We start from the raw sequence: 23,022 nt of genomic DNA on the forward strand, positions 1-23,022 counted from the left end.
CACAAACACAGACATGCAAAAGTGTGTATGTAAATATTTTCCCTAAAGTACATTTTAATGCATTTCTCTAAATTCAGTACAGTGGATGATCAGCATCACTTCCACATGGCTGGGGTGGTTATGATAAAAGTTACTCTAGCATTTGAACTCATAAACTCTAGGGGCTTTCTTGTTGTAATATTGAATTCTCACGCATGCATTCTTACATGGGCTCTTTTCCATTCAATTTTATTTATACACCGCCAGATCACAACAACAGTCGCCTCAAGGCATTTTATATTGTAAGGTAGTGTCATGATATGCAATGGCAGATCGTGTGGAAAAAAGAGGAGGACCCAAAAGTCATAGTCTCTCTGTTTGTCTCCCTTGGGAGAAATTTGCTTTGGAGAGAGGGGTTTAGACCACACAGACCCATTGCACTCCTCCTCACCACCACAAAATAATAAATACATACATGGATTAATAAAAACATTATTTAGAATGAGTAAAAAACAAAAAAACACAATAGAACCTAACACATACATCTGTAACCACAAGATAAAAAAAACACCAAGATAACTAATTAGACAGTTTAGTTCTTTAATGATTTTATTTTTCTGGACCTTTTCATCTCGTGCTCTGTGTTCATTGATAATCTTAACCGGGAGTATACTTCACTTAGAAGGAAAAACTACGACTAACTAAACTACATAATCTTTTTGATTTTGAATTCTGGATTTAACAGGAAGCCAAAACAGGAGAAATCTGCTCTCTCTTTCTAGTCCCTGTCAGGACTCTTGCTGCAGCATTTTAGATTAACTGAAGGCTTTTCAGGGAGCTTTTAGGACTTCCTGATAATAATGAATTACAGTCGTCCAGCCTGGAAGTAATAAATGCATGAACTAGTTTTTTAGCGTCACTGAGACGGTACATTTCAAATTTTAGAGACTGTTTAAATGGAAGAGCCTCTACTGAATAATGTCTAGACAAGTTTAGGACTGCAGCACATGTATGATGTGTTATATCACTAATATATTACTAGTCAGCATGGCTTAGATAATTAGGCAGAAAGCTCAAGCAAAGCGAAAATGTCGGGATACAATGACCAGGTCAGGTGTTTTTTTTTTTAAATTCCTGAAACCTAATGTTAAGCAAATAGCATTTTAAAATCGGATGATATCACTTCAGTGCTGACAGTTCAGATGATTAGAGTTGTCACTAGTCTACATTTGAAAGGTTTTGTGCTGTAGTTCCCTGATGCTGTCTTTTAAGCAAGAGAGCAATATGACAGCTGAAGCACGGTAATGTTTGTAGTAAATAAGACAGTGAAATAAGACAAAGAAGAAGTTCAAGTAAGTATCATTGTGGTTGAATGAATGAGAACAGAAGACTGAGAGGCCTGATTGAAAAAAATTAAATGAGGTCAGTTTGAGTTAAGCAGAGGAGGCTGATGTGCTGTGTAAGCCCAGCTAATCACCTCCTCTCTTTGTACTTCCTCCCATAGCCAAACTTTCCCATTAGCCTTCTCTGTGTTCTCTTTTGAGCTACTGAGGTTACACATGACATCAATGATATAATATTTATTTCAGAAAGAAAAAAGCCCATTGTTCCTTCAGTGGGCTGGTTTCAGTCATTATAAGAGTGGGGAAACCTGCAGTCAGCTGAGACTGAAGAAGTCACTTGGATGAGTGACGAAACGTTTCTCCCACTGAAAACGCTACGTCCAGATGAACAGAATCAACTTTTGGAAATGAACATGGATGTCCATGAACTAACTATGGAGCTGACTGCTTTTGCTCTTCAACACATTTATAGCTGACAAAGTAATTCATAGACAACAATTGCAAAGATTAGGAACTTCAGGCATTTGCATTCTTAACATCAAACTATTCACTTTAAGGAACAGTCCTAAAAAGTTAAGAAAAAAGTGCATTTGCATTCAAGTGTGATAATTGGATGACAAGTTCTTTTAAAACAATGCAAACACCTTCATGAAGGATGGAAGGTTGAGTTTGTAAAGATACAGTGGTGTAAAAAAGTGTTTGCCCCCTTCCTTGTATGTTTCTCACACTTAAATTTGTTTGATGATCTGAAACATTTACGTATTAGACTAAGATGACACAAGTACATGGACACCAGCCACTCCCACCCGAGGAGTTGGTAAGGGTGCAAGGAAAAGCTGGGTCATGGCTGCCCTTATCCTGGAAGCTGGGACTGGCACAGGTGACGACTGGGTGCCCGTTGTCCCCACCTGAGGAACAGGTACAAGTGCGAGTCCCTGTTCCCGATCCCAGACCAGTTGAGTCCCAGCCACCCTCACTCGAGGCACTGGTACGGTTGCAGGGTAGATTATATCTCCGAGAGATATAATCTCTCCAGCGTGTCCTGGGTCTGCCCGGGGCCTCCTCCTGGTGGGACATGCCCAGAACACCTCACCCAGGAGGTGCCCAGGAGGCATCCTTGTCAGATGCCCAAACCACCTCAATTCAATTTCAATTCAATTTTATTTATATAGCGCCAAATCACAACAACAGTCACCTCAAGGCGCTTTATATTGTACAGTAGATCGTACAATAATAGATACAGAGAAAAACCCAACAATCATATGACCTGCTATGAGCAAGCACTTTGGCGACAGTGGGAAGGAAAAATCTCAGCTGTCTCCTTTCGATGTGAAGGAGAATTGGCTCTACTCTGAGCCGTTCCCAGATGGCTGAACTTCTCACTCTATCTCTAAGGGAGACCCAGCCACCCTTAAGAGGAAGCCCATTTCTGCTGCTTGTATCTGCAATCTGATTCTTTTGGTCACTAGTGTGAGTGGAGTAACATACACAAACCCCCACACAAAAACTGAGTAAAATAACAGGTTTTATTACAAACTTTAAATGGAAAACCAACAGGGCTGTTTAACAGACCACTGGGCAAAATACATAAAGAAAAAAACAGTCAAGAGTAAAAGCTAAGGGTTAACAAAGGCAAGCCAGCATCACAAAATTCTAATGAAACTAAGTTCAGCTATTTACCAGGCAATGTTCCCTCTAATTTTTCATGTGTCTGAGTGAACGTAGACGTATGCACTGTGGTCACACCAGCATCGAATCCATCCAAGTTACATGGTTTAATAAAATAATCAAATTGGAGCATTTACATTTATGTTAAACTACTTTTAATTAACTGCTTTAGCCCACGTACAGTGAAAATTAAAAAGAAGACCTCAAATCATGACCTGTGTAGTATGTTAACACTATTGGAAGTAAAAATAACTTGAACTCCAATTTTGAAAATACAACTTTCTTTTTTTTTTTTTTTCTTTTTTTTTTTTTTTATAAAGCTCTGACTGGTATAATGAGTATGAGTCTGTGGTCTGGGAGAGAGTCCTGTAACTCAGTAAATAAATAGTAAATAATGACCAACGTTGGGCAGTTAATTATATAGTCACTTCTTCAAAAAAGTAACTGAGTTATGCAAACAACAAAGTTTTTTGCAGCTGTTTACCTAAAAATGCAGCCAAGGCATTTTTTAAATAAACATTTCAAACTATTTACTGAACAATCAGCTGTTCTGCATCAAATTTGATGCCACACAAATTATTTGTGCCACTCCAAAAAAAAAAATTCTGTCCACTATGAGATAAAGGAGAACAACAGCCTGATACCTGCAGGCCTGACAACAGGAGATGTATCACTACTGTAACACCTGTAACATTCAGCAGTCGCCTCATTGTTCTGACACAAAACAAAACTATTGACTACACTACACACTAACTACACAAGATTTGCGCTAAACGTCGCAAATCTCCCACATCTCAAAACACCGCCGTCACTCCTAAAACTTCCTCTCTTCCTAAACAAGTACATGCCATGTTGCCATATCATTTTTTGATTGGTCGACATTGTACATTTTTCGACCAATAGGAAAGGCTGGGGTTTTTTTGGTTTTGTTTTTGCTCACAGGCGGAGCTTTTGAGCATTTTCCTCATAAAACAGTTTTTACCACTTCTTCCCGCAGTAAATATAAACAACTATAGTATTCAGGAAAAAAACAAACATTTTTATCATAACTCTGGTTTTACGTGGTCTATCAACACAATTTAAAAACTGGTATAAAGTCCACAGTTTTTCCGTCAATTGTTCCGTCTGTCCTGCTCACATCTCCAATGGTTGTACACGTTGTCATTAACGTGGCTTCACTCCTCATCAGCCGCTTTGCTAGCTAAAACAGTGTCGACACATAAGGACGTTGTCATAGCCTGTCAACGACGTTGATTAGCAGCATTTATACGAGTGTGAATCGCATCATTGGCTGGACTATGGGATAAGGTGACATCATTCTAATCCCATACAGGAGCAGCCAGTCACTTACTGACTAACACTGCAAAACAGAATTGTTAAAGTATTAATTTTCATTTCAATTCGGGTGAGGTTTTTGGGGTTTTTTGTGCGCAACGCAGATTTTCTCTGCGCAGAGACCGTGCCAGCAGTGCACAATTGGTATCAGCTTAGAGGGAACATTGATACCAGGTTTAACAGACAAAGTGCAACACAGCGAACAGGTTTGACAAACAAAGTTGAAACGCGAGGCAGACGAGGACACTGCATGTTCACTTCTGAGCAGCAGTCCCCGTAGTGTGAAGGATCTTCAGCCTTTTATACCCACAGGTGCATACAAACAGCCAGTCATTTTCTCTTGGAGTATCATGGGATCTCCAGGCAGCCAATCGTCCGCGTGGTCTGGCACACTTCATTCTGCATAAAAGAGGGCTGGCATGGGTCTCCCAGAAACCAATCACCCACGAGTCATAGCACACTTGGATTTGCATGAAAAAAAAAAAGGCAGTCTCACTCCCTCCAAGGCCCAGGGCCATAACACTAGCCACAGCTTGTGACCATAGGTGAGGGTAGGGACGTAGATCAACCAAGATACTTAAACTCTTCCACTTGGAGCAGGAACTTGTCCCTGACCCCGAGTGGGCAATCCCCCTTATTCCGAGAGCCATGGCTTCATTCCCTCCGCTTCACAATCGGTTACAAAACTGTTCCAGTGCGAGCTTGAGGCCATCACCCGATGAAGCCAACAGAACCACATCATCTGTGAAAAGCAGAGAAAAGATTCTAAGGTCGCCCAAGTGAAAGCCTTTCACCACTTGGCTATGCCTACAAATTCTGTCCATAAAAATTACGAACAGAATCAGGGACAAAGGGCACCCCTGGCAGAGCCCATCACCCACCAGGAACAAGTCCGACTTATTGCCGGCTATGCGGATCAAGCTCTTGCAACGGTTGTATAACAAGTGAATGGCCCGTAGCAATGGGCCAAACACTCCATACTCCTGGAGCACCCCCACAGGACACTCCAAGGGACACAGTCAAAGTCCACAAACACATGTAGACTAACACACTAGGCAAACTCCCATGCACCCTCAAGTATCCCTGAGATGATAAAGAGCTGGTCCAGTGTTCCATGACCAGGACGAAAACCGCATTGTTCCTCCTGTACCTGAGGCCAACGGACGGACTCTCCTTTCCAGGATCCTGGCATTGACTTTCCCAGGGAGGCTCAGGAGTGTGATTTCCCTATAGTTGGAACACACCCTCCGGTCCCCTTTCTTAAAGATGGGAATCACCAAGAGGTACCTCCCGTGATCTCCACGCAACATTGTAGAGGCGTGTCAACCAGAACAGCCCTACAACATTCAGAGCCTTCAGGGCGGACCTCATCCACCGTAGGGGTCTGCCATCAAGGAGTTGTTTAACTCCCTCAGTGACCTCGCCCCAGCGGGTCATCTTCTTCGTTCCCAGACTCTGCTTCCTCCACGGATGACTTGCCAGTGGAATTAAGGAGGTCCTCAAAGTATTCCTTCCACTGCCCAACAATTTTCTCAGTCAAAGTCAGCAGTCCACCACCTCCACTATACACTATGCAGGTAGCGCACTTTCCCCTCCTGAGTCGCCTGACGGTTTGCCAGAATCTCTTCGAGGCGGTCCGAAATTCTTTTTCCATGGCCTCTCCAAACATCTCCACCACCCAAGTTTTTGCTTCAGCCACTGGCCGCACCTGTCGGTACCTAGCAGCTGCCTCCAAAGTCCCACAGGCTAACCAAGCCCGATAGGACTCCTTCTTCAGCTCACTTCTGGTGTTCACCATTTGGTTCGGGGGTTGCCACCATGACAGGCACCAACCATCTTGTGGCAATGCAGATGCTGAACATGGTCCATTCAGACTCAATGTCCCTAGCCTCCCTCGAAATGCTGTTGAAGCTCTGCCGCAGGTGTGCGCTGAAGATCTTGCGGACCTGCGGCCCCTGCTAGGCGTTCCCTGCACACCCTCACTGTACTTTTAGGCGCGCCAGGTGTGTCCAGCATCCTCCCCCGCCACCTGATCCAACTCACCACCAGGTCATGATCAATTGACAGCTCAGCCCCTCTCTTTACCCAAGTGTCCAAAACATATGGTCTCAGGTCTGGTGATACGATTACAAAATCAATCATCGACCTGTGGCCTAGAGTGTCCTAGTGCCACATGCACTTATATTCAAACATGGTGTTCGTTATGGTCAAACTGTGGTTTGCACAGAAGTCCAATAACAAAACACAGCTCAGGTTCAGATCCCGGATGCCGTTCCTCCCAATCACGCCCCTCCAGGTCTCGCTGTTGTTGCCCACATGAGCACTGAAGTCTCCCAGTAGGACAACAGAGTCCTCAGGCGGAGCACCCTCCAGTACCCCACCCAGGGACTCGAAGAAGGCTGGGTAATCTGAACTGCCACTAAGCGCAGACGACAGTCAGGATCTGTTCCCCAACCCGGAGGTGTGCTGCCTCAGGCTCCTTCCTCACCAGAGAGGTGACATTCCATGTCCCAATTGCCAGTCTCTGTGGCTGGGGATCAGTCCGCCAGGACCACAATGCACCTGACCCCTACGTTGCCTCCTGTGGGTGGTGGGCCTGCAGAAAGATGGGCCCATGTCCCTTTTTCGGGCTGTGCCTGGCCGGGCCCCATGGACTAAGGCCCCCCCACCAGATGCTCACCCTCGGGCACCCTCCCCGGGCTGGCTCCAGAGCGGGCTCTGGTAACCCTTTCCCGGGCAGGGTAAACTTTTCCCTCGATCGTCTTCTCATAGGGGTCTTCTGAATCGCTCTTTGTCTGGTCCCTCACCCGGGATCAATTTGCCATGGGAGACCCTACCAGGGGGCAAAAAGGCCCAAGATAACATAACAATAAGAACCTGGGATCCTTGGGACGATCCTTGGGACAATCTTTGGGACGATCCTTGGGATGATAAGGTACCGATTAGCTACCTCATCGTGGGGGATAAGGTCCCATTGTCTCTTGTCTCTAAGGGGACTAAGAACTCCGTCTCTGTTTTTATAGACTTGTTACTCAATCTCATGCCTAACAAGGTCATAACAATCACCTTGAAAATTATCTAGTCCTGAGATGCAATAACCTCACTGGTTTCATTATCAGACTCAAAAATAAACTTAGAAAGTTGTAAAAACAAAAATTCATTGAATTATAATCACACTCAGAAACACAGTCACAATAAACATCCTGTTCAAAAACAAAAAAATCTGTCCAACACTGTCCAGCTCAGAAGTTAAACATTTCTGAGAAATTCTGTTTGACGTGAACATACAAGAGTCACACGCTGTACAGGTTGAATAGCAGTGGTGTTCACCTTAGAGTGTCCGTCAGAACCACAGGAATAAGGTTATTTCTTCTTTACTGTAATTTTTTAACACAACAGATAATGTTGTGTTAATGCAAGTAATGCAACCACAGGCTTACAGGTGTGTCATACAAAAACTTGTAGGTGTGGGAGTGGGTGTGTGTGTGGGCTGTAAACAAAACATATACAGAGTGCTGATTATAATAAACATTCAAGTCATGAATTATGCTTCATTAACTCTCTTCCAGTATAATCAGAAATATAAATGAAAATTCCTGTACAGTGGAGCCCCAAGTTATGAAATTTATTTGTTCCAAAGCGTCTTTCGTAAGTCAAAATTTTCGTAAGTCGACTGAGGCGATGCTGGCTGAAGACGAAGTTCTTGGTGGAGGAGGAGGTGGCGGAGGTGGTGGAGGCTGAAGAAAGTATACATACGTACGTGTACATGTACATATTATTAAGGAATTTAATTCTAAACATTAAAACTAAAACTTACAAAAAAAAAAAAGACAAAAAAAAAACAAAAACTAAAACTTACATTTACGTTAATTAATGTACGGGCATTTTCGTTACGCGGGCATTTTGCAGGGCAGAAATATTGCCGTTAAGTGCCTTCGTAACTTGAATTTTTCGTTAAATGGAGTCTTCGTATCATTTTTTTGTTATTTTATTTTATCATTTTTGTGCACAACTTTCCTAGTCTACTCACCAAACCAAACGGTGCCTTATATATTTTGTAAATACACCCAATACATCGCAGAACACCAAACTCATTTTAGCTTACAGCTTAGGAGTGTGTAACATAACAGCTAGCCTTAGCAGCATGAACTAGCCACATAGTGAACAGATTAATAAACACTCCACTTCTACACAAGCTGATTCCCTAAATGACAAAAGGTTCAAGACTGTCCTTTCCAGGCAGGAATTAATGTGTACTCATAGTAAGTGACGCATACAACTTAAACCATGCCTAGACGTCCACTGTCGAGTCAGTTTGCAAGGTGCCTCTTGCTACGTGTTAGCTTACCCTCCATGCTCTGGATCATGTGCCCAATAGCTAGTGATGGCACATTTGAAGCTGCTTCAGAAACACTGTGTTGTGGCTTGGTTTGTCTGAACAGAGTCACGTGACCAGTGACGTCCAAATTTTCATTCGGCATGTCACTGCTTCAGTACCTGATTTAATGGTTTATAAGGAAGTAAATGTATAAGGAAGTTTATAAGGAAGTGAATCATTGGCAGGATTTGTGCAACACACACACACACACACATAATACATGTTAAAAGCACCATATCAGCCTGATATCAGACAGAACTGTGACATGATATCAAACATGAGTTGTAAATAATTCAGCTCTATAAAGTGGGCAATTATAATGAAGCAGTTTATTTTAAGTTGTAGATTTAAGCTGCTCTTCATATTTTTGGCCATCAGATGTCCCCAAAAAGTACTGTGTTGAAAGCTTTATGTAATGAACCGTTTTTCAATACAAGCTTCAATGCTTCAGAAAGCTTCATTTGGCCATCACTACCAATACTGCAACTGCGCTCTCTTGAAAAACCTGAAGTAGGAAAACTAAATGTATAACAACTGAAACGTGGAAGAACCATGGAAACAGAGCTACGTTAACAGATGTTAACAGACAAGCTGACGAAGAACAAATGACAGCTCACACCATAAATACACACAAGGGTGACAAGGAAAGAGGGAACACACGGAGAACAGAGCTGGGGTGAATAAACATAATGACCCAGGAGGAAGCAAAACTGAACACACTGAACACAGGACAAAATACTGTCAAAGTAAAACAGGAAACCCTGAGACATAGACCTAAGACACGTGGGTTTGACAGGGATGAGTGAGCAAGAGAGAGGGACACAGAGAGATACAAACGTGGATACAAGACACAGAGGGGCGAGAGACACACGTGTGACATGACAGACTATTACACTCAACCCATGGGCGAGAGAGACATGATGGGCTGGGGAGAACATACATGAACGCACAACACAGAAAGGGGAGACATGGAATGAAACATGGGAACGGGAGGTTTTAGGACTTCTTGATAACAATGAATTTCAAGCCCAGTCCAGCCTAGAAGAAATAAATGCATGAACTAGTTTTTCAGCGTCACTCTGAGACAGGATGTTTCATATTTTAGAGATATTGTGCAAATGGAAGAAAGCGGTCCTACATATTTGTTTAATATGCACATTGAAGGACATATGTAACTCCGAAATGACAACACAGGCACAGCTTCTTCAAGACGGGTGCTTCGCTGCATTTATTGAACGCCGTGAAAACTACAAACATAAAACACAAAGGCTTTAAGCGCTTCAGTCTATCAAAAGTAACTCTTGTGTTTTAACAACAGAAAGATGGCCGCCTGCCACTTCAGAGGTCCTGGAACAATAACTTTACAGTCCTGTGCATTCTAATTGAAAACATTTTTATGTTTTCAATTAGAATGTACAGGATAATTAGAACACCATACATTACAAATTTTCACAGTATTACAATACAATTATATCAACTACCTTGAACAGCTGGTAGACTAGCCAGGCTTTTGCAGATAGCTCGCTGAACTCCTTAGCATGATTATTAAACGTGGGCTCACAGCCTATATTATCACACCCCAAACCTCGCGATAATAGCGGTGTAACAAAAACTTGTTCTTTGTGACAAGATAAACATGTCGCTTGTACAAGAAGACGCACCTTTACAATATTGTCCACAGAAATGTACAAGCAAGAACATTTTAACAGCTGGAACTATCTATTAAACGTCTTTATACATAAGCCATCTCTGTGACACTTACAACATATCCTGGTCAAAAATTAAGATTCCTCACAGTGTTACTGGAGGGCAAAATAACACTATCCAAAGTAAACATCTGGTTAAATAACATATTTCTAAGATTATATTAGAAGTGGTTAATAAAAAGGATGGCTAAATTGATGTTTTGTACTAGTAAAAGAAAATTTTGTTACAAATGTTTTTGCTTTGTTTTGCTCTTAGCTATAAAAGAGCTTTTACAGTATTACCCATTTCCAGTACCAGAGATAGGATTTTGTTTAGGGTATCCTTTAATTTGATTGCATTGCATTGTATTGATTGCATTGTATACTACTGTAGATTTTAATACCTCGCAAAACACCAGATCTGTCAATACAACATTCACTATGTATATTTTGAAGTGCAGAGGAGAAATAAATATCCACGTATTTTATCCCCTACTAGCCCTAATCTACATTTTCTTTTTTATATGCAACGTTGTTTGTTGTATCCCTAAACATGTAGAAGAAAGAAATCCAGATTATCCGAAGTCATGGATCAACCAAAAGAACTGGCTTCTAACAGCAAGAGGCTAAAGATAAGAAATAAGAGAGATAACTCTTTATTGTCATTGCACAGTCACACCTAGTACAATAGTGCAACGAAATTGGAAAACTGTCCTACGTTGGCACTACGTACAACACAAGTAACTTAATAAATAAAAAGAAATAAAATGAATGAGTGTATGAATAGAAAGAATGAGAGTATGCTTCTAAAAACAAACATCAGTGAACGTTTAGCATTCTGCTGATACATTGAAAACCATCTGATGAAGTGCCCTGACCCCATCTAAAAGCAACCCAAAAAATCTGTGCTGAAATACGCTATATCCAAACAGAAGTGGAAGAGCGGAGACAGGCTCATTGCTCTGAAAAGCTGACCCAACAAAGTCAGGGAAGAGGAGGGAGGCTTTTCTTTCTGTAAATTTACATGTTCCATTTTTGTAGTGATCAAACAAATAAGACTACACATACAAGTAGCAGAAACTAATTTCTTCTGCTTCTTGTATCTGGATTCAACCTTAGAAAGAGAATCAGGAGCTTGGTCATTTGGGAGGGGCTCAATCTTCAATGAAACCTGCAGCTTCAGAATCTGTGAGGTGTTGGCTTTCAGCACCCAATGGTGTGTCCATGTACATGCCATCAGGTAAATGGGGGGATCCGTGCTTTGTGTGTACTTCTTTGTGTGGAATCCGTTTATCTGCCCTCATTTACTGTTTTAGCTGTTTGGTGACTAAAATCCAGAAATCGATTTTTTAAACCCAGCCCTACTAGAGACTGTGCTGGCCATTCTATGTTTTCAAGCTTACCATCTTGTTCTTTTTTCCTGAGGTTGTTCTGGCATAGCTTGGACTTGTGTTTTGGGTCATTATCTTGGTGTAAGTTGAACCCCTGACCAACTGGTGCACACCAGAGGATACTGTATGGTGTTGCAGAATGCTGTGGTAGCTGTTTTGGTTCAGGGTGCCTCTCACTCTGTACAAGTCACCAACACTGGATCCAGTAAAACAGCCCCACACCATAACACTTCTTCCTCCATGTTTGACAGTTGATGCCATACAGTGTGAAACCTTCCTTTCGCCTACTCGACGGTGTACAAAGATCCTGCATGATGAACCAAAGATTTTAAACTTTGATTCATCAGTCCATAATACCTTCTTCCAGTCTTCAGTAGTCCAATAGCAGTGTTTCATGGCCCTGCCAAGCCTCTTTGTCTTATTCTGACATCTTACCAATGGCTTTCTTGCTGGAACTTGTTTTGTCAAACCTGCAGCTCGAAATTCCAAGTCACGCTTTAACATGCAACAAGAAGAAAGAGGAGTGAGACAAAACATTTTGTCAAAACAGCCTGTTTCAGTTTAAGCGTTGTTTTCAATAAATTGCATGCTCAAAAAATCTTTTGTCTCACTCCCATTTCTTCTTGTTGCATGTTGAAGCTCTATGTGGAACCTTTTTAAGATCCAACCATGCAAAATATGATTTTTTGCCATTTTTCTAGTGGTCTTAAACTTTTGATCGGGACTGTATGATGGTCTGTCTTTCTTCCATTGTTAATTACCTTTTTTATGCCATTTTTGCAGTGTAATACTGCTTTACTGATGCTTACGGGGGTATGGTATCTATGTTTTTTCCAACACTGTTTTTATGCAGAAAGAGGAGGTTGTAAGTAATCTGGAAAAGTCGCTTTGTCTATCACTACGGCTGTCTTTCTCTTTGGCCTTTCCAAGCTTTGCCATGATCCTATCTTTCAGGTCAGTTCCTCTCGCACTCAACGATCATTCTTCCATTGCACTTGGGGCTTGGTACCCAATCTTGGGTGGGGACGATGGTGACGAGTCCCCCCTGACCTGCAGTCCTGGCTCACCATAGCATATGTGCTGTACCTCGTCAATCTCTAGTGAGAGCAGTTCTTTTTTCTGAATGTTGGAACACTGAGCTACTACTTCAATCTGGATGCTGGGTATCAAAGATTCCATTGGTCCCTTATCCTAGTCATGTAACCCCTTCCACTGGGATTACTTGCGTAGTAGCATTCCAGCAGCACCCTATATTCATCTCTTGCCCACGTATGCCTTCCTGTTCTAGTAGCCCACTTCTCAGCCCATTTCGAGGTTAGCCAGGCGGCTAATTCTAATGACTGCCTGACAACTGAGGTCAGTGATGTCATCAGAGAGGGACCGGCGATCAGCATTGCAGAGCATGATGTTCAAGCAGCGCTCATGAGAGTGAGCACAAGGAAAGCGGCTGGGCCAGACGGCATCACTGTCTGCTGCGGTGCTGTGCTAACCAGCTAGCAGGTGTGTTCACTTCGATTGTCAACGAGTACCTGGCTAAGTCTGTGGTCCCCACATGCTTCAAGAGATCTACTATCATCCCTGTCCCCAAGAACAACAAGCCCTCATGCCTGAATGACTACCGGCCAGTTGCACTGACCTCGGTGGTTATGAAGGTGTTCGAGAGGCTGTTGAAGAAAACCATCTCCTCTTTCATCCCAGACACCACAGATCCCTTCCAGTTCGCCTACTGACCCAACAGATCCATGGAGGACGCCATCGCCCACGTCCTGCACACTACCCTCAGCCACGTGGACAAGAAACAGGGTAACTATGTGAGAATGCTGTTTGTTGATTACAGCTCAACACAATAGTGCCCGGTAGACTGTTCACAAAGCTGAGGGATCTAGGACTCAACAGCTGTCTGTGTGCATGGGTGTTGGACTTTCTCACTGGCAGAACTCAGGTGGTGAGGGTGGGTAGGTGCATCTCCAACAGCATCACCATCAGCACGGGAGCGCCACAGGGGTGTGTCCTCTCGCCAATGCTCTATTCCTTCTACACTTCAGACTGTGTGGCCACCCACGACTCCAAAACCATTGTGAAATTTGCTGACGACACATTGGTGTTGGGCGCCATCTCCAACAACAATGAGGTGGCCTACATGGATGAAGTGAAGAATCCGGCATCGTGGTGCCGGGACAACTACCTCCAGCTGAACGTCGGGAAGACCAAGGAGCTGGTGGTGGACTTCAGAAGTAGTCAGCACAGAGACTACAAGCCCATTGTAATTAATGGAGCTCCAGTGGAGAGTGTGCAGTCCTTCAAGTATCTCAGTGTCCACATCTCAGATCTGACATGGTCTGCCCACATTCAGGTCCAGACAAAAAAGGCTAGGCAGCGCCTGTACCACCTACGACAACTGAGGAAGTTCAGAGTCTCTCCAGTGATCCTCAGGACTTTCTATACAGGCGCTGTGGAGAGCATCCTCACACAGAACATCACATCCTGGTATGGAAATAGCTGTGTCAAGGATACAGATTTTGAAGGACCCGTCCCATCCCAGCAACGAACTGTTCCAGCTTCTGAAATCAGGCAGAAGGTTCGACACCATCCGAACAAGAACAGAGAGGCTCAAGAGGAGTTTTTATCCTCAGGCCATTCGTGTGTTCAATCAGCCCCCCCATCATCCTTAAGTGACTGAGACAGGACTCATTACCACATTCTCATATCATCCTGAATCCTTCTGGCCTCGCTATAGCACAAGACACTTTAACACCCTCCTCACGCAATGTACACAAGCTGTAAATTTCCAGATTGTTTTATTTTGTTCTATTTCTATTTATATAATGTACATAACTTACCCACTTGCAGCACATAATGTCCTCCTTATATATACTCGTGTTGGTTCCTCAACACGTGACGTGGACCTTGTTAATCTGGGCAACGTCCAAGCGAGTATGGTTTCATTTTTCTGTCTCTCACTCATGTCCAAGGTAGGTTTGGTGAGCATGGAAGATCTGGCCTAGGGACCCTTACTGGATGCAGACGCTAGCTGGGAGTTGAACCCACGACCCACCCAAAAGGCTTGTAGTCTTACCACTGCGCTATCTATCAGTATTTGTTTGTTTGTTTTTTGTTCTTTTTTGTTTTTACACCTAAGTAACATGGATAAAAGGAAGATAGGTACGAATTATACTGGACCAAATAGCTGTGAACCGGTCCATCTTTTACAGTAAAAAAGTTCCAGGGTCTTTTTGGCTTCAGGCTTGGAACATTGGTTTGTACTTATGTTTACAAGTCACCGAAATTGTGGCTTTCCTGTTGTGTTTAGAGTATTGCTGCTGATAATCATGTGGCTACCGGCGAAAATAATGCAGAAAATCGGTACGGTAAGCCAATTTCTGTCTTAGCGCATTTGCGCAGCTATGTGTTTTTGTGGTTGTGGCTCATTCACTGAACTTTGGTCAGAGCATGATGAAACTTGGTGTTTGGAGTCAGTAATAGCTCTGCATGATAACTAGCCTTTCTTTAGCCGGTTACATGAAGTTTGAAGAATTTCTTGTTTGGTTTTGTTTGTTTAGCGGACTTGTGCGCATTTACGCAACTGCTCGTTTAATCATGGCTTGTTTTCGCTGTGTTTGGTGGTTGTAGAAATAGTTTATATGAGATTTTGGCTGAGATTCAGAGGTCTCTGTGGATACCACACGTGGGACTTAAATTTCTCACCCCACATTATAACCGATTAAACTTGATCTCCTCCTTTTTGTCCCTGGTACCGGGGCGTGGGGCTTAAGTGGCTAACAGAGCCAACCGGATCCCCTAAATTGAGGTCAAAAGTTCAAATTTTCTTATTTTTTTCCCTGAATGCTTGCAGCAAAGTTATAAGTCTTAAGGCAGAGAATTAAGTACACAAATAGTAGGCTAGTGTTGTTTTCTGAGCCCAAGACCAATATATCCAGACCCACAGGTCATCATCTATGTGTATTATGTCCTTCATTAGCCAGTTCTTTGACTTAGTGTTGCAGAATTCCCTCCTTTTGATCCAAGGATCAAATATTATTGTTAAATATTATTTTTGCACAATTTCTATGTGCTTTATATATCCAGGTTAAATTCTTACTGAGATAAAAGATGTATTTTTCAAGATCGACCACAGATTTCTAAGAGCAAATATTGTCGACTGTAGTGAAGTGCAGAAGATAGTGATAAGGGTTTCATTTCAATTCAGTGACCATGAGAACTTTTACCATGTGAACATGTAGTTGAAGATTTGACATTTTGGAGGATTTTAAATTTTTTTAAATTATAAATAAAATGTCTTCACAGTTAAACTTGTTCCTTTAAATTGGCTGCATTTTCCATCCAATCTACCAGTCTCCAATGGGAAATGTTAAGGTTATTTTGTCAGTAACATACAAGGATGTATAAAAGGACTACATTCCTTATACTACCTATAAACTACAAGGCATAATCTCAAGATTTTGCCTTCAGTTAATGACTGATCAACATGAAAAACTAACCAGAGAAAGGCAACAACTTAACTTGGTCATACTTTAAGCTTTTCCAATAATTTCAAAGAGAACACAGACTGAGGACAGTCGTATTGCTATAATCCTGACCACTGTTATTAAAGTTGCTATTTTAAGGTTGTTGCTCATGCTCACAGCACTCCAGCTGAGACCAGTATATTGGTGCTGTTAAAATTTATTCTGACATAAACCTGATTAGCATGCTGTGGACTAACAGTATGAAGCATCTGAGACTATCTGAAAAAAATATGTCAATAGAGTTGCCAATTTAACCAAGGCAAATTTCTGACATTTTGAAACTATTCCAAATTAAATGAAATCAAAAACAGATTAAATCAATGAATGAACCACACAAAATGAAATGAAGGCGTTTTTAACTCTATTCTTGGCAGTGATTGTTTCCATGCTTGACACTATTGCAACGCAACAAAGCAGCTGTTACAAATAGTTGAAATGACAAAAGGTTTTGATGAGTGACAGGGTGGGAGTCATAGAAAATTTCAAGGTTTTACGAGGCTTCATCTGGTCATCAAAAAACCCAAAGGGCACACAGCAAGAGGGAGAACACAACAAAAAGCAATAAAAAACGAAGAAAATTTATACACACACAGGATAATCAGGGAATAGGCAACAGGCACGAACACAGCTGAAACTATCACAGATAATGAAACTGGGGAAAATGGAACTAAACCCAAAGCACACAGGACAAGAGATATAAGACAGGAAATAACTAACATTGAAATCGAGATTAAGACACACATGCTTGACACAAACAGACGTCAAGACTCAGTGAGAAGACAAATTAGAAGGAACCGAATGAAAATACAAAAGAAATAAACAAACCTATCAACTAAACCAAGAACAGAAGAAATGGCACAGAATAAATGGATCACAAGCAGAACAGAAGCCTACGATCTGAGCAAGAGCAAATGCCAACAACTGAGCAACATGTTATTGTGTGTGTATATGGATAATAGCAAACAGTGAAATACATTTCTTGCACACCTCAATGAATTTTTTTCACTCAAATTAAACTTTTTGCTCAAAATAATTCTCCAGTCCGAATGATATTCCGATGTCAGGGATATGCTGGTAGTGTGGATCAGTGAATCAATGTCTCAATCACTCTTGGCATACAGCTTGATGTCATCCATGTACAGGAGGTGGCTGAAAACTGCTCCATTGCGTAGTCAGTATCCATAGTCAGTCTTATTAATGATGTCACTGAGAGGGTTCAGGCTTATGCAGAACAGCAGTGGAGACAGAGCATCTCCTTGGTCGATCCCGCACTTAATGGTGACTTGTGCTATGGACTTGACGTTGGTTTCAAGTGTTGTACGCCACATCCCCATTGTATTCCTGATGAAGGCTCTTAGGGTCCTGTTGATCTTGTACAGTTCTAGGCATTCCAGGATCCAGGTGTGGGGCATTGAGTCATAGGCCTTCCTGTAGTCAATCCAGGCAGTGGCAGTGGTTGGCCGCTATGATGCCTGACAGGAGCTTCCATGCAGTCCTGAGGCAGGTTATTGGGCAGTTGTTGGATTGGACCAGTCCCTTCTGGGGATCCTTGGGGAACAGGACTGTCTGGCCTTCAGTCAGACATTCTGGGTGTCTCTTGTTGATTAAAAGCTGGTTCTTTTGTGCTGTCAGATGCTCATGGAGTGCAGTCAGCTTCTTTTACCAGCAGGTGTGAATCAGGGCCTGGTGCTGTCCAACTCTTCAAACTGGAGACCCTTTCTTGGATGTCTGCCACTGTGATAATTTCTGTTTAGGGAGGTTGCTGTGGTGTACTCTAGTCTCCTTCTCCATGGAGGGTACTGCTCCTTGTGGCGGTTTATCTTGTAGCCAAGCATCTCACTGATCACTGCTGCCGTGGTATAGATCAGCTGATTGGTTTTGGTGATGGTCACAGTAGGGATTGTCCATAGTGCTGCATTCACACATTCTAGTAGACCTTCAGAGGGTACTTCACATAGTCTTGGTAACCTGCTCCATATTGCCATCTTTGCAATCATCCTCTCTTTCAGGTCAGTTTCTCTCACACTCAATTCTCCTTCTTCCATCGTACTTGTCGCTTTGGTACCCAATCTCGGGTGGGGGTGATGATATCCCCCCCCCCATCCTACCTCCCCCTTGCCATAGTATTTGTTTTGTACCTTGTCGATCTCCAGCTGTGATAGCAGTCCCTTCTTCTGAATTTTGGAACACTGAGCTAATAGTTGTTTCGTCGTCAGACATGATACTGTGTATCAAAGATTCCACAGGTCCCCTGTCCTCTTCATGTAACCCCTTCCGCTGGTGTTACTTGTGTAGTGACATTCCGACAGTGCCCTGATTTTATCTCTTGCCCACCTATGCCTTCTTGTTCCAGTAGTCACAGTTAGAGCAGGGCGATATGACCAAAAATATTTGTCACGATATACATTTGAAAATTTGCGATAATGATATAACTGATGATATAATTGACACTAGACAAAATACTTTACAACTCCACAACTTTATTAGTGCAAAAAAAAAACCAACATCAATGTATTTTCACTTAAGGGAAGAGCAGCTTATTTCTTCTGCGCAACACTTTTGTACCAGGTCATCCTTTCTCCTCTCTCTCTGGATGTAACATCTTCTGAGATGACATCAGAAGATATCACGACTTATCATCCTCTTTCTTTCTGACTTTTCTACATACACAATTTAAAACAAACTTTAAAATGACTGTATAACATCTTCTTTTCCATGTTATTCTTAGCATGACTTTTCAGTAATTCCATCACATTTGAACTTTCAGTCACATGTGTATATCCTTCTGTTTTATTCAGTTTATGCAATCTTACTTCAGTTGCATGTATCATTACCTTATTTTCACATGAACATGAGAAAACACTCAGGTAACACACCAAAAGGTCTCTAAAGATGGGCACCGCCCTGAACTCTTAAATACGACCTGACCAAACTCAGACAAAGGAAATTCCACAGCACATCACGTAGCTCTATACCTCCCAGTTCAGCTCATCCTCAAACCCTTCCTCCAAAAGGGAAATTTACAACCACCCGTCACCTCCCTTACATGTGGCACCTGGATGTCTCTAACCTACATACAATGGCCCCACTGTGAAAGTGTAATCAGCACAAGGCCCACTTGTGATAACATCCTACATATCTATAACTTTGAGACAAAGTGATTTTACTATTACTAAAGTGATATTGTTCAAACATGTGATCAATGCATAGAGTATGGAAATCTGCCACTACAACACACACCCACACACATACAGACACACATACCTAGCCTCCATGGTCAGACTATCAGTAAGAGTAAGAATCATTTTATACATGATATTTTCTTATTTGTTCTATTGGTTAAACTTACAGCTGATTGTATTTTATCATTATATTTTTATTTCCAAGACCTATTCCACCAACTTACAAGTGTGAGATCTTATTGGGGTGGCTGTAGCTCAGGTGGTAGAGCAAGTCACCTACTAACCGGAAGTTGATTTGATCGTCTTCTACAGACAATCCAGTATGCATGCCAAATAGCCTTGGGCATGATACTAACCCCAAGTTGCTCACTGATGCATCCATTGGAGTATGAATCCATGCAAATGTTAGATAGAAAGCACTTGCATAGAAAAAAAGAGGCAAGTTGTGTAAAGCCCTTCGATTGCTCAAATAGAGTAGAAAATTCCTATATAAGAACCAGTCCATTTACCATCTACTGTGATGGAAGAGTCTGATAATTCTGGCTAAAATATACTAAGGCAATATTTTCTCAGTTATAACTAGAATAGGTATAACACAGTATGAAATGGTGTTCTATGTTCTAAAACCTAGTTTCAGTAGCTGGGGATTAGACTGTTGTGCCCCCACCCTAACTGCTCCCCTAGTGTGTGTCAAGCATAAATATCTACCACTGCATGTTTTTAAGGAAACGTTGTTCTTACATAAACTAACTTAAGATGACTGGTCATTTAATTATCCCTTGTGATTACATAATTATTGGTCAATTACATATTTTGGAGGCCTATTCACAATGCATATCTCCCTGCACACTATTTATATTTAATTAAAAACTAAACTGATAGCTCTAGATCAGTACCCTTGCGAAACTGTCTACCTGTCTGTTGTTTTGTCACCCAGCATTGAACCTGTGACATTAAATCCATTGTGTGGAACGTGTAATAAAGCAGAGGCTTATTTATACATCACTTAAACAAATCTGTTTCACACAGTTATAAGGACACATGTTCCTGTCCACAAGTCCACAACATGTCCTTAGGTTTTATATTCATCTACCCCAGCCACTTTCAGTTGGCTACACCGGCTTTGTTCTTTCATTTTTCTTTTAATTTTTACTTCCGAGTATATAGGATTATAGTTTTTCGTTGCATTATTGAACTTGCACCTTTCAGCATCATAAAAAATAGCTTTCACTTTTGTGAAAATGTGGCTTAATATTGTGTCATAGTTCTGATATATCCACATCCATTTTTAGAATTAAATAAATAAAAGATGTCCTTAAAGATGATGTAGGTTTTCTGGTATCGAAAATGTGATCAGTTATCTTCTGTGGGTATTGTATCTGGGTACAAATGTAAAAATACAACTTTGGTTGTAGGCATAGTTACCTCAAATCTTGTCATTCTGGTGCAGTATTTGTATATCAAACTAATTTATAACATATCCTGTCTCCTCATCTTCCCGTTTTCTTTTCTTCTTTCTTGTTCCTTTAGTTTCATCTTGCATCACCACTTACAAGAAAACTCCTCCTCCAGTGCCACCCAGAACTTCAACCTGCTCCACAGCCTCCAAGCCATACATCTCCATTACAGCCCAGAGCAGCACAGAGTCTGCACAGGTACTGCACAAAGAATTTGTCCATCATATTAATCTGCTCTTTGTGTGGTTACATCCTTATGTGTACCATGGAGGTGTCATTCATAGCAACATAAAGGAAGCATACGTACTTTCATTGTTTCCTGAGTAATAGTGCTTGCATTCACACTAGGTCTTGTGCAGTTTCGTCCATAATTTGGAATTTAGTAAAAAAAAGAAAAAACCTGCATTAACTGTTTTTATACGCAGTCCATCATTTTCAACACAATTTAAAACATAGGAATTAATTTTAATATTTGGATGAAAGTCCTTTCAGGTCATTGACTCCCTGAAGTCTAGATCCCATGGATATCATCATGTGCTGTATTTTTTTCCTTGAGATGCTCTGCCAGACCTTTGTGCAGTGACCTTCAGTTGTTGCTTGTTGTGGGTCTCGTCTGCCTTCAGTTTTGTCCTCTTTGGTTGAGATCAGATGACTGATTTGTCACTGAAGAATATTCTGTTTCTTTGCTTTGAGGGTCATTATTAATTTCCACTGTGAAAAATCATCCAATCCGTTTTGTACCATTAGTCTAAATCTGACTATACCCCTGCTCAGCAGTCACATAATTCATCAATATACACTATTTATTCAGTTCCACTGGCAGACATACATCTTCATGTCATATGATGTTATCTTCTTTAGCTTATGACTTGAGGCGACTGTTGCTGTGAATTGACCCAATAGAAATAGAACTGAATCAATGAGTTGTTCATGAGTTTCATCTGTCTAAAGATTTTATTTTTACAGAACTGCACTTTTAGATGTTTTCTGGATAATCTGGTCATCCTGGTTACAGAGTTGGGCAGTGCATTACTTGTTCCAGCAGACCATCTGACACCCCTGATTTATACATTCCTAAACTTTGTGGTATCTCTCTGATAGGTTTATTTTGTTTTTTCAGCCTAGTGATGGCCTCCTTTATGTGCATGAACCTCATGTTGAGAGTTCCTGCACATAAATGATTGCTATTGAGTGCAATCATTTCCAGATCTCTTATCTTCTGAATTGGTTATAAACTAATGAGGGAGTAGGTCTCACTTGAACATGCTTGTCCAATTATTTTCGGGTATCTGAAAATAGGGGAATGTAGTTTCTAATCTGTTAATACAATACTTTTGGTAAATCCCCTGAGTTAAAGCTAAGGGTCTTGTTTAAAATTCACTGTGGTGATGCACAGAGGCACAAATACTAAGAACCTGTTCCCAATAACAGATAAATAATTTGATGATCGATGAACTTCATGTAATGAAGGAGGCCCTGCAGTCCAATCCCCAACAATCAAGGCTGGCTATTGGTACATGGAATGTCACCTCACTGGTGGGAAAGGAGCATGTGCTAGTGCATGAGGTTGAGCGATACCAGCTAGATATAGTCAGGTTTAGCTTAACACATGGCTTGGGCTCTGAAACTAGTTTCCTGGACAAGGGCTGGACTCTGTTCCAGACTGGACTTGGCCTTTGTGGGTACATTGGGATGCTCTTGGGAGTATCCCCTCTGATGGTGACTCCCTTGTGCTACTGGGAGACTTCAACGCTCACATGGGCAACAACAGCGAGATGTGGAGTGGTGTGATTGAGAGAACTAATCTGAATCTTGGTGGTGTTTTATTACTGGTCTTTTGTGCAGTTTGTCCATAACGAAGACCATGTTCGAACATAAGGATGTCCATAAGTGCATGGGGTACCAGGATTGGGGATGGGTATAAAAAATGGATTTTCCTGGTTCAAATCGATTTTAGTTTGAATAAAGCAATTTCAATTCATTAAATCCTGAATAATTTTTTAAATATAAATGTATTTTGCCAGAAACGCCAGAATCTCAGGCTAAAGCTTACAAAACTATTTCAACAACTGCCAAAC

General features: G+C 41.6%; 1 protein-coding gene across 4 annotated transcripts in view; it reads left to right on the forward strand.

Annotated features, from left to right (window-relative positions):
* The window catches only part of LOC146554249 (disks large-associated protein 1-like), a 164,818-nt gene that overhangs the window by 116,621 nt on the left and 25,175 nt on the right, over positions 1-23,022 (forward strand). For all 4 annotated transcript variants that reach the window (XM_085253284.1, XM_085253285.1, XM_085253286.1 and 1 more), the window contains one exon: positions 21,018-21,142. In XM_085253284.1, coding sequence (XP_085109410.1) covers positions 21,018-21,142 — 125 coding nt within the window. The remainder of the gene's footprint in view (positions 1-21,017; positions 21,143-23,022) is intronic.

Source organism: Mchenga conophoros, linkage group LG18 (genome assembly GCF_057382185.1).
Source record: "Mchenga conophoros isolate Kocher_MC1m ecotype Shallow Benthic linkage group LG18, M_conophoros_male_GT1.1, whole genome shotgun sequence".
In the NCBI taxonomy this organism is placed as follows: domain Eukaryota; kingdom Metazoa; phylum Chordata; class Actinopteri; order Cichliformes; family Cichlidae; genus Mchenga; species Mchenga conophoros.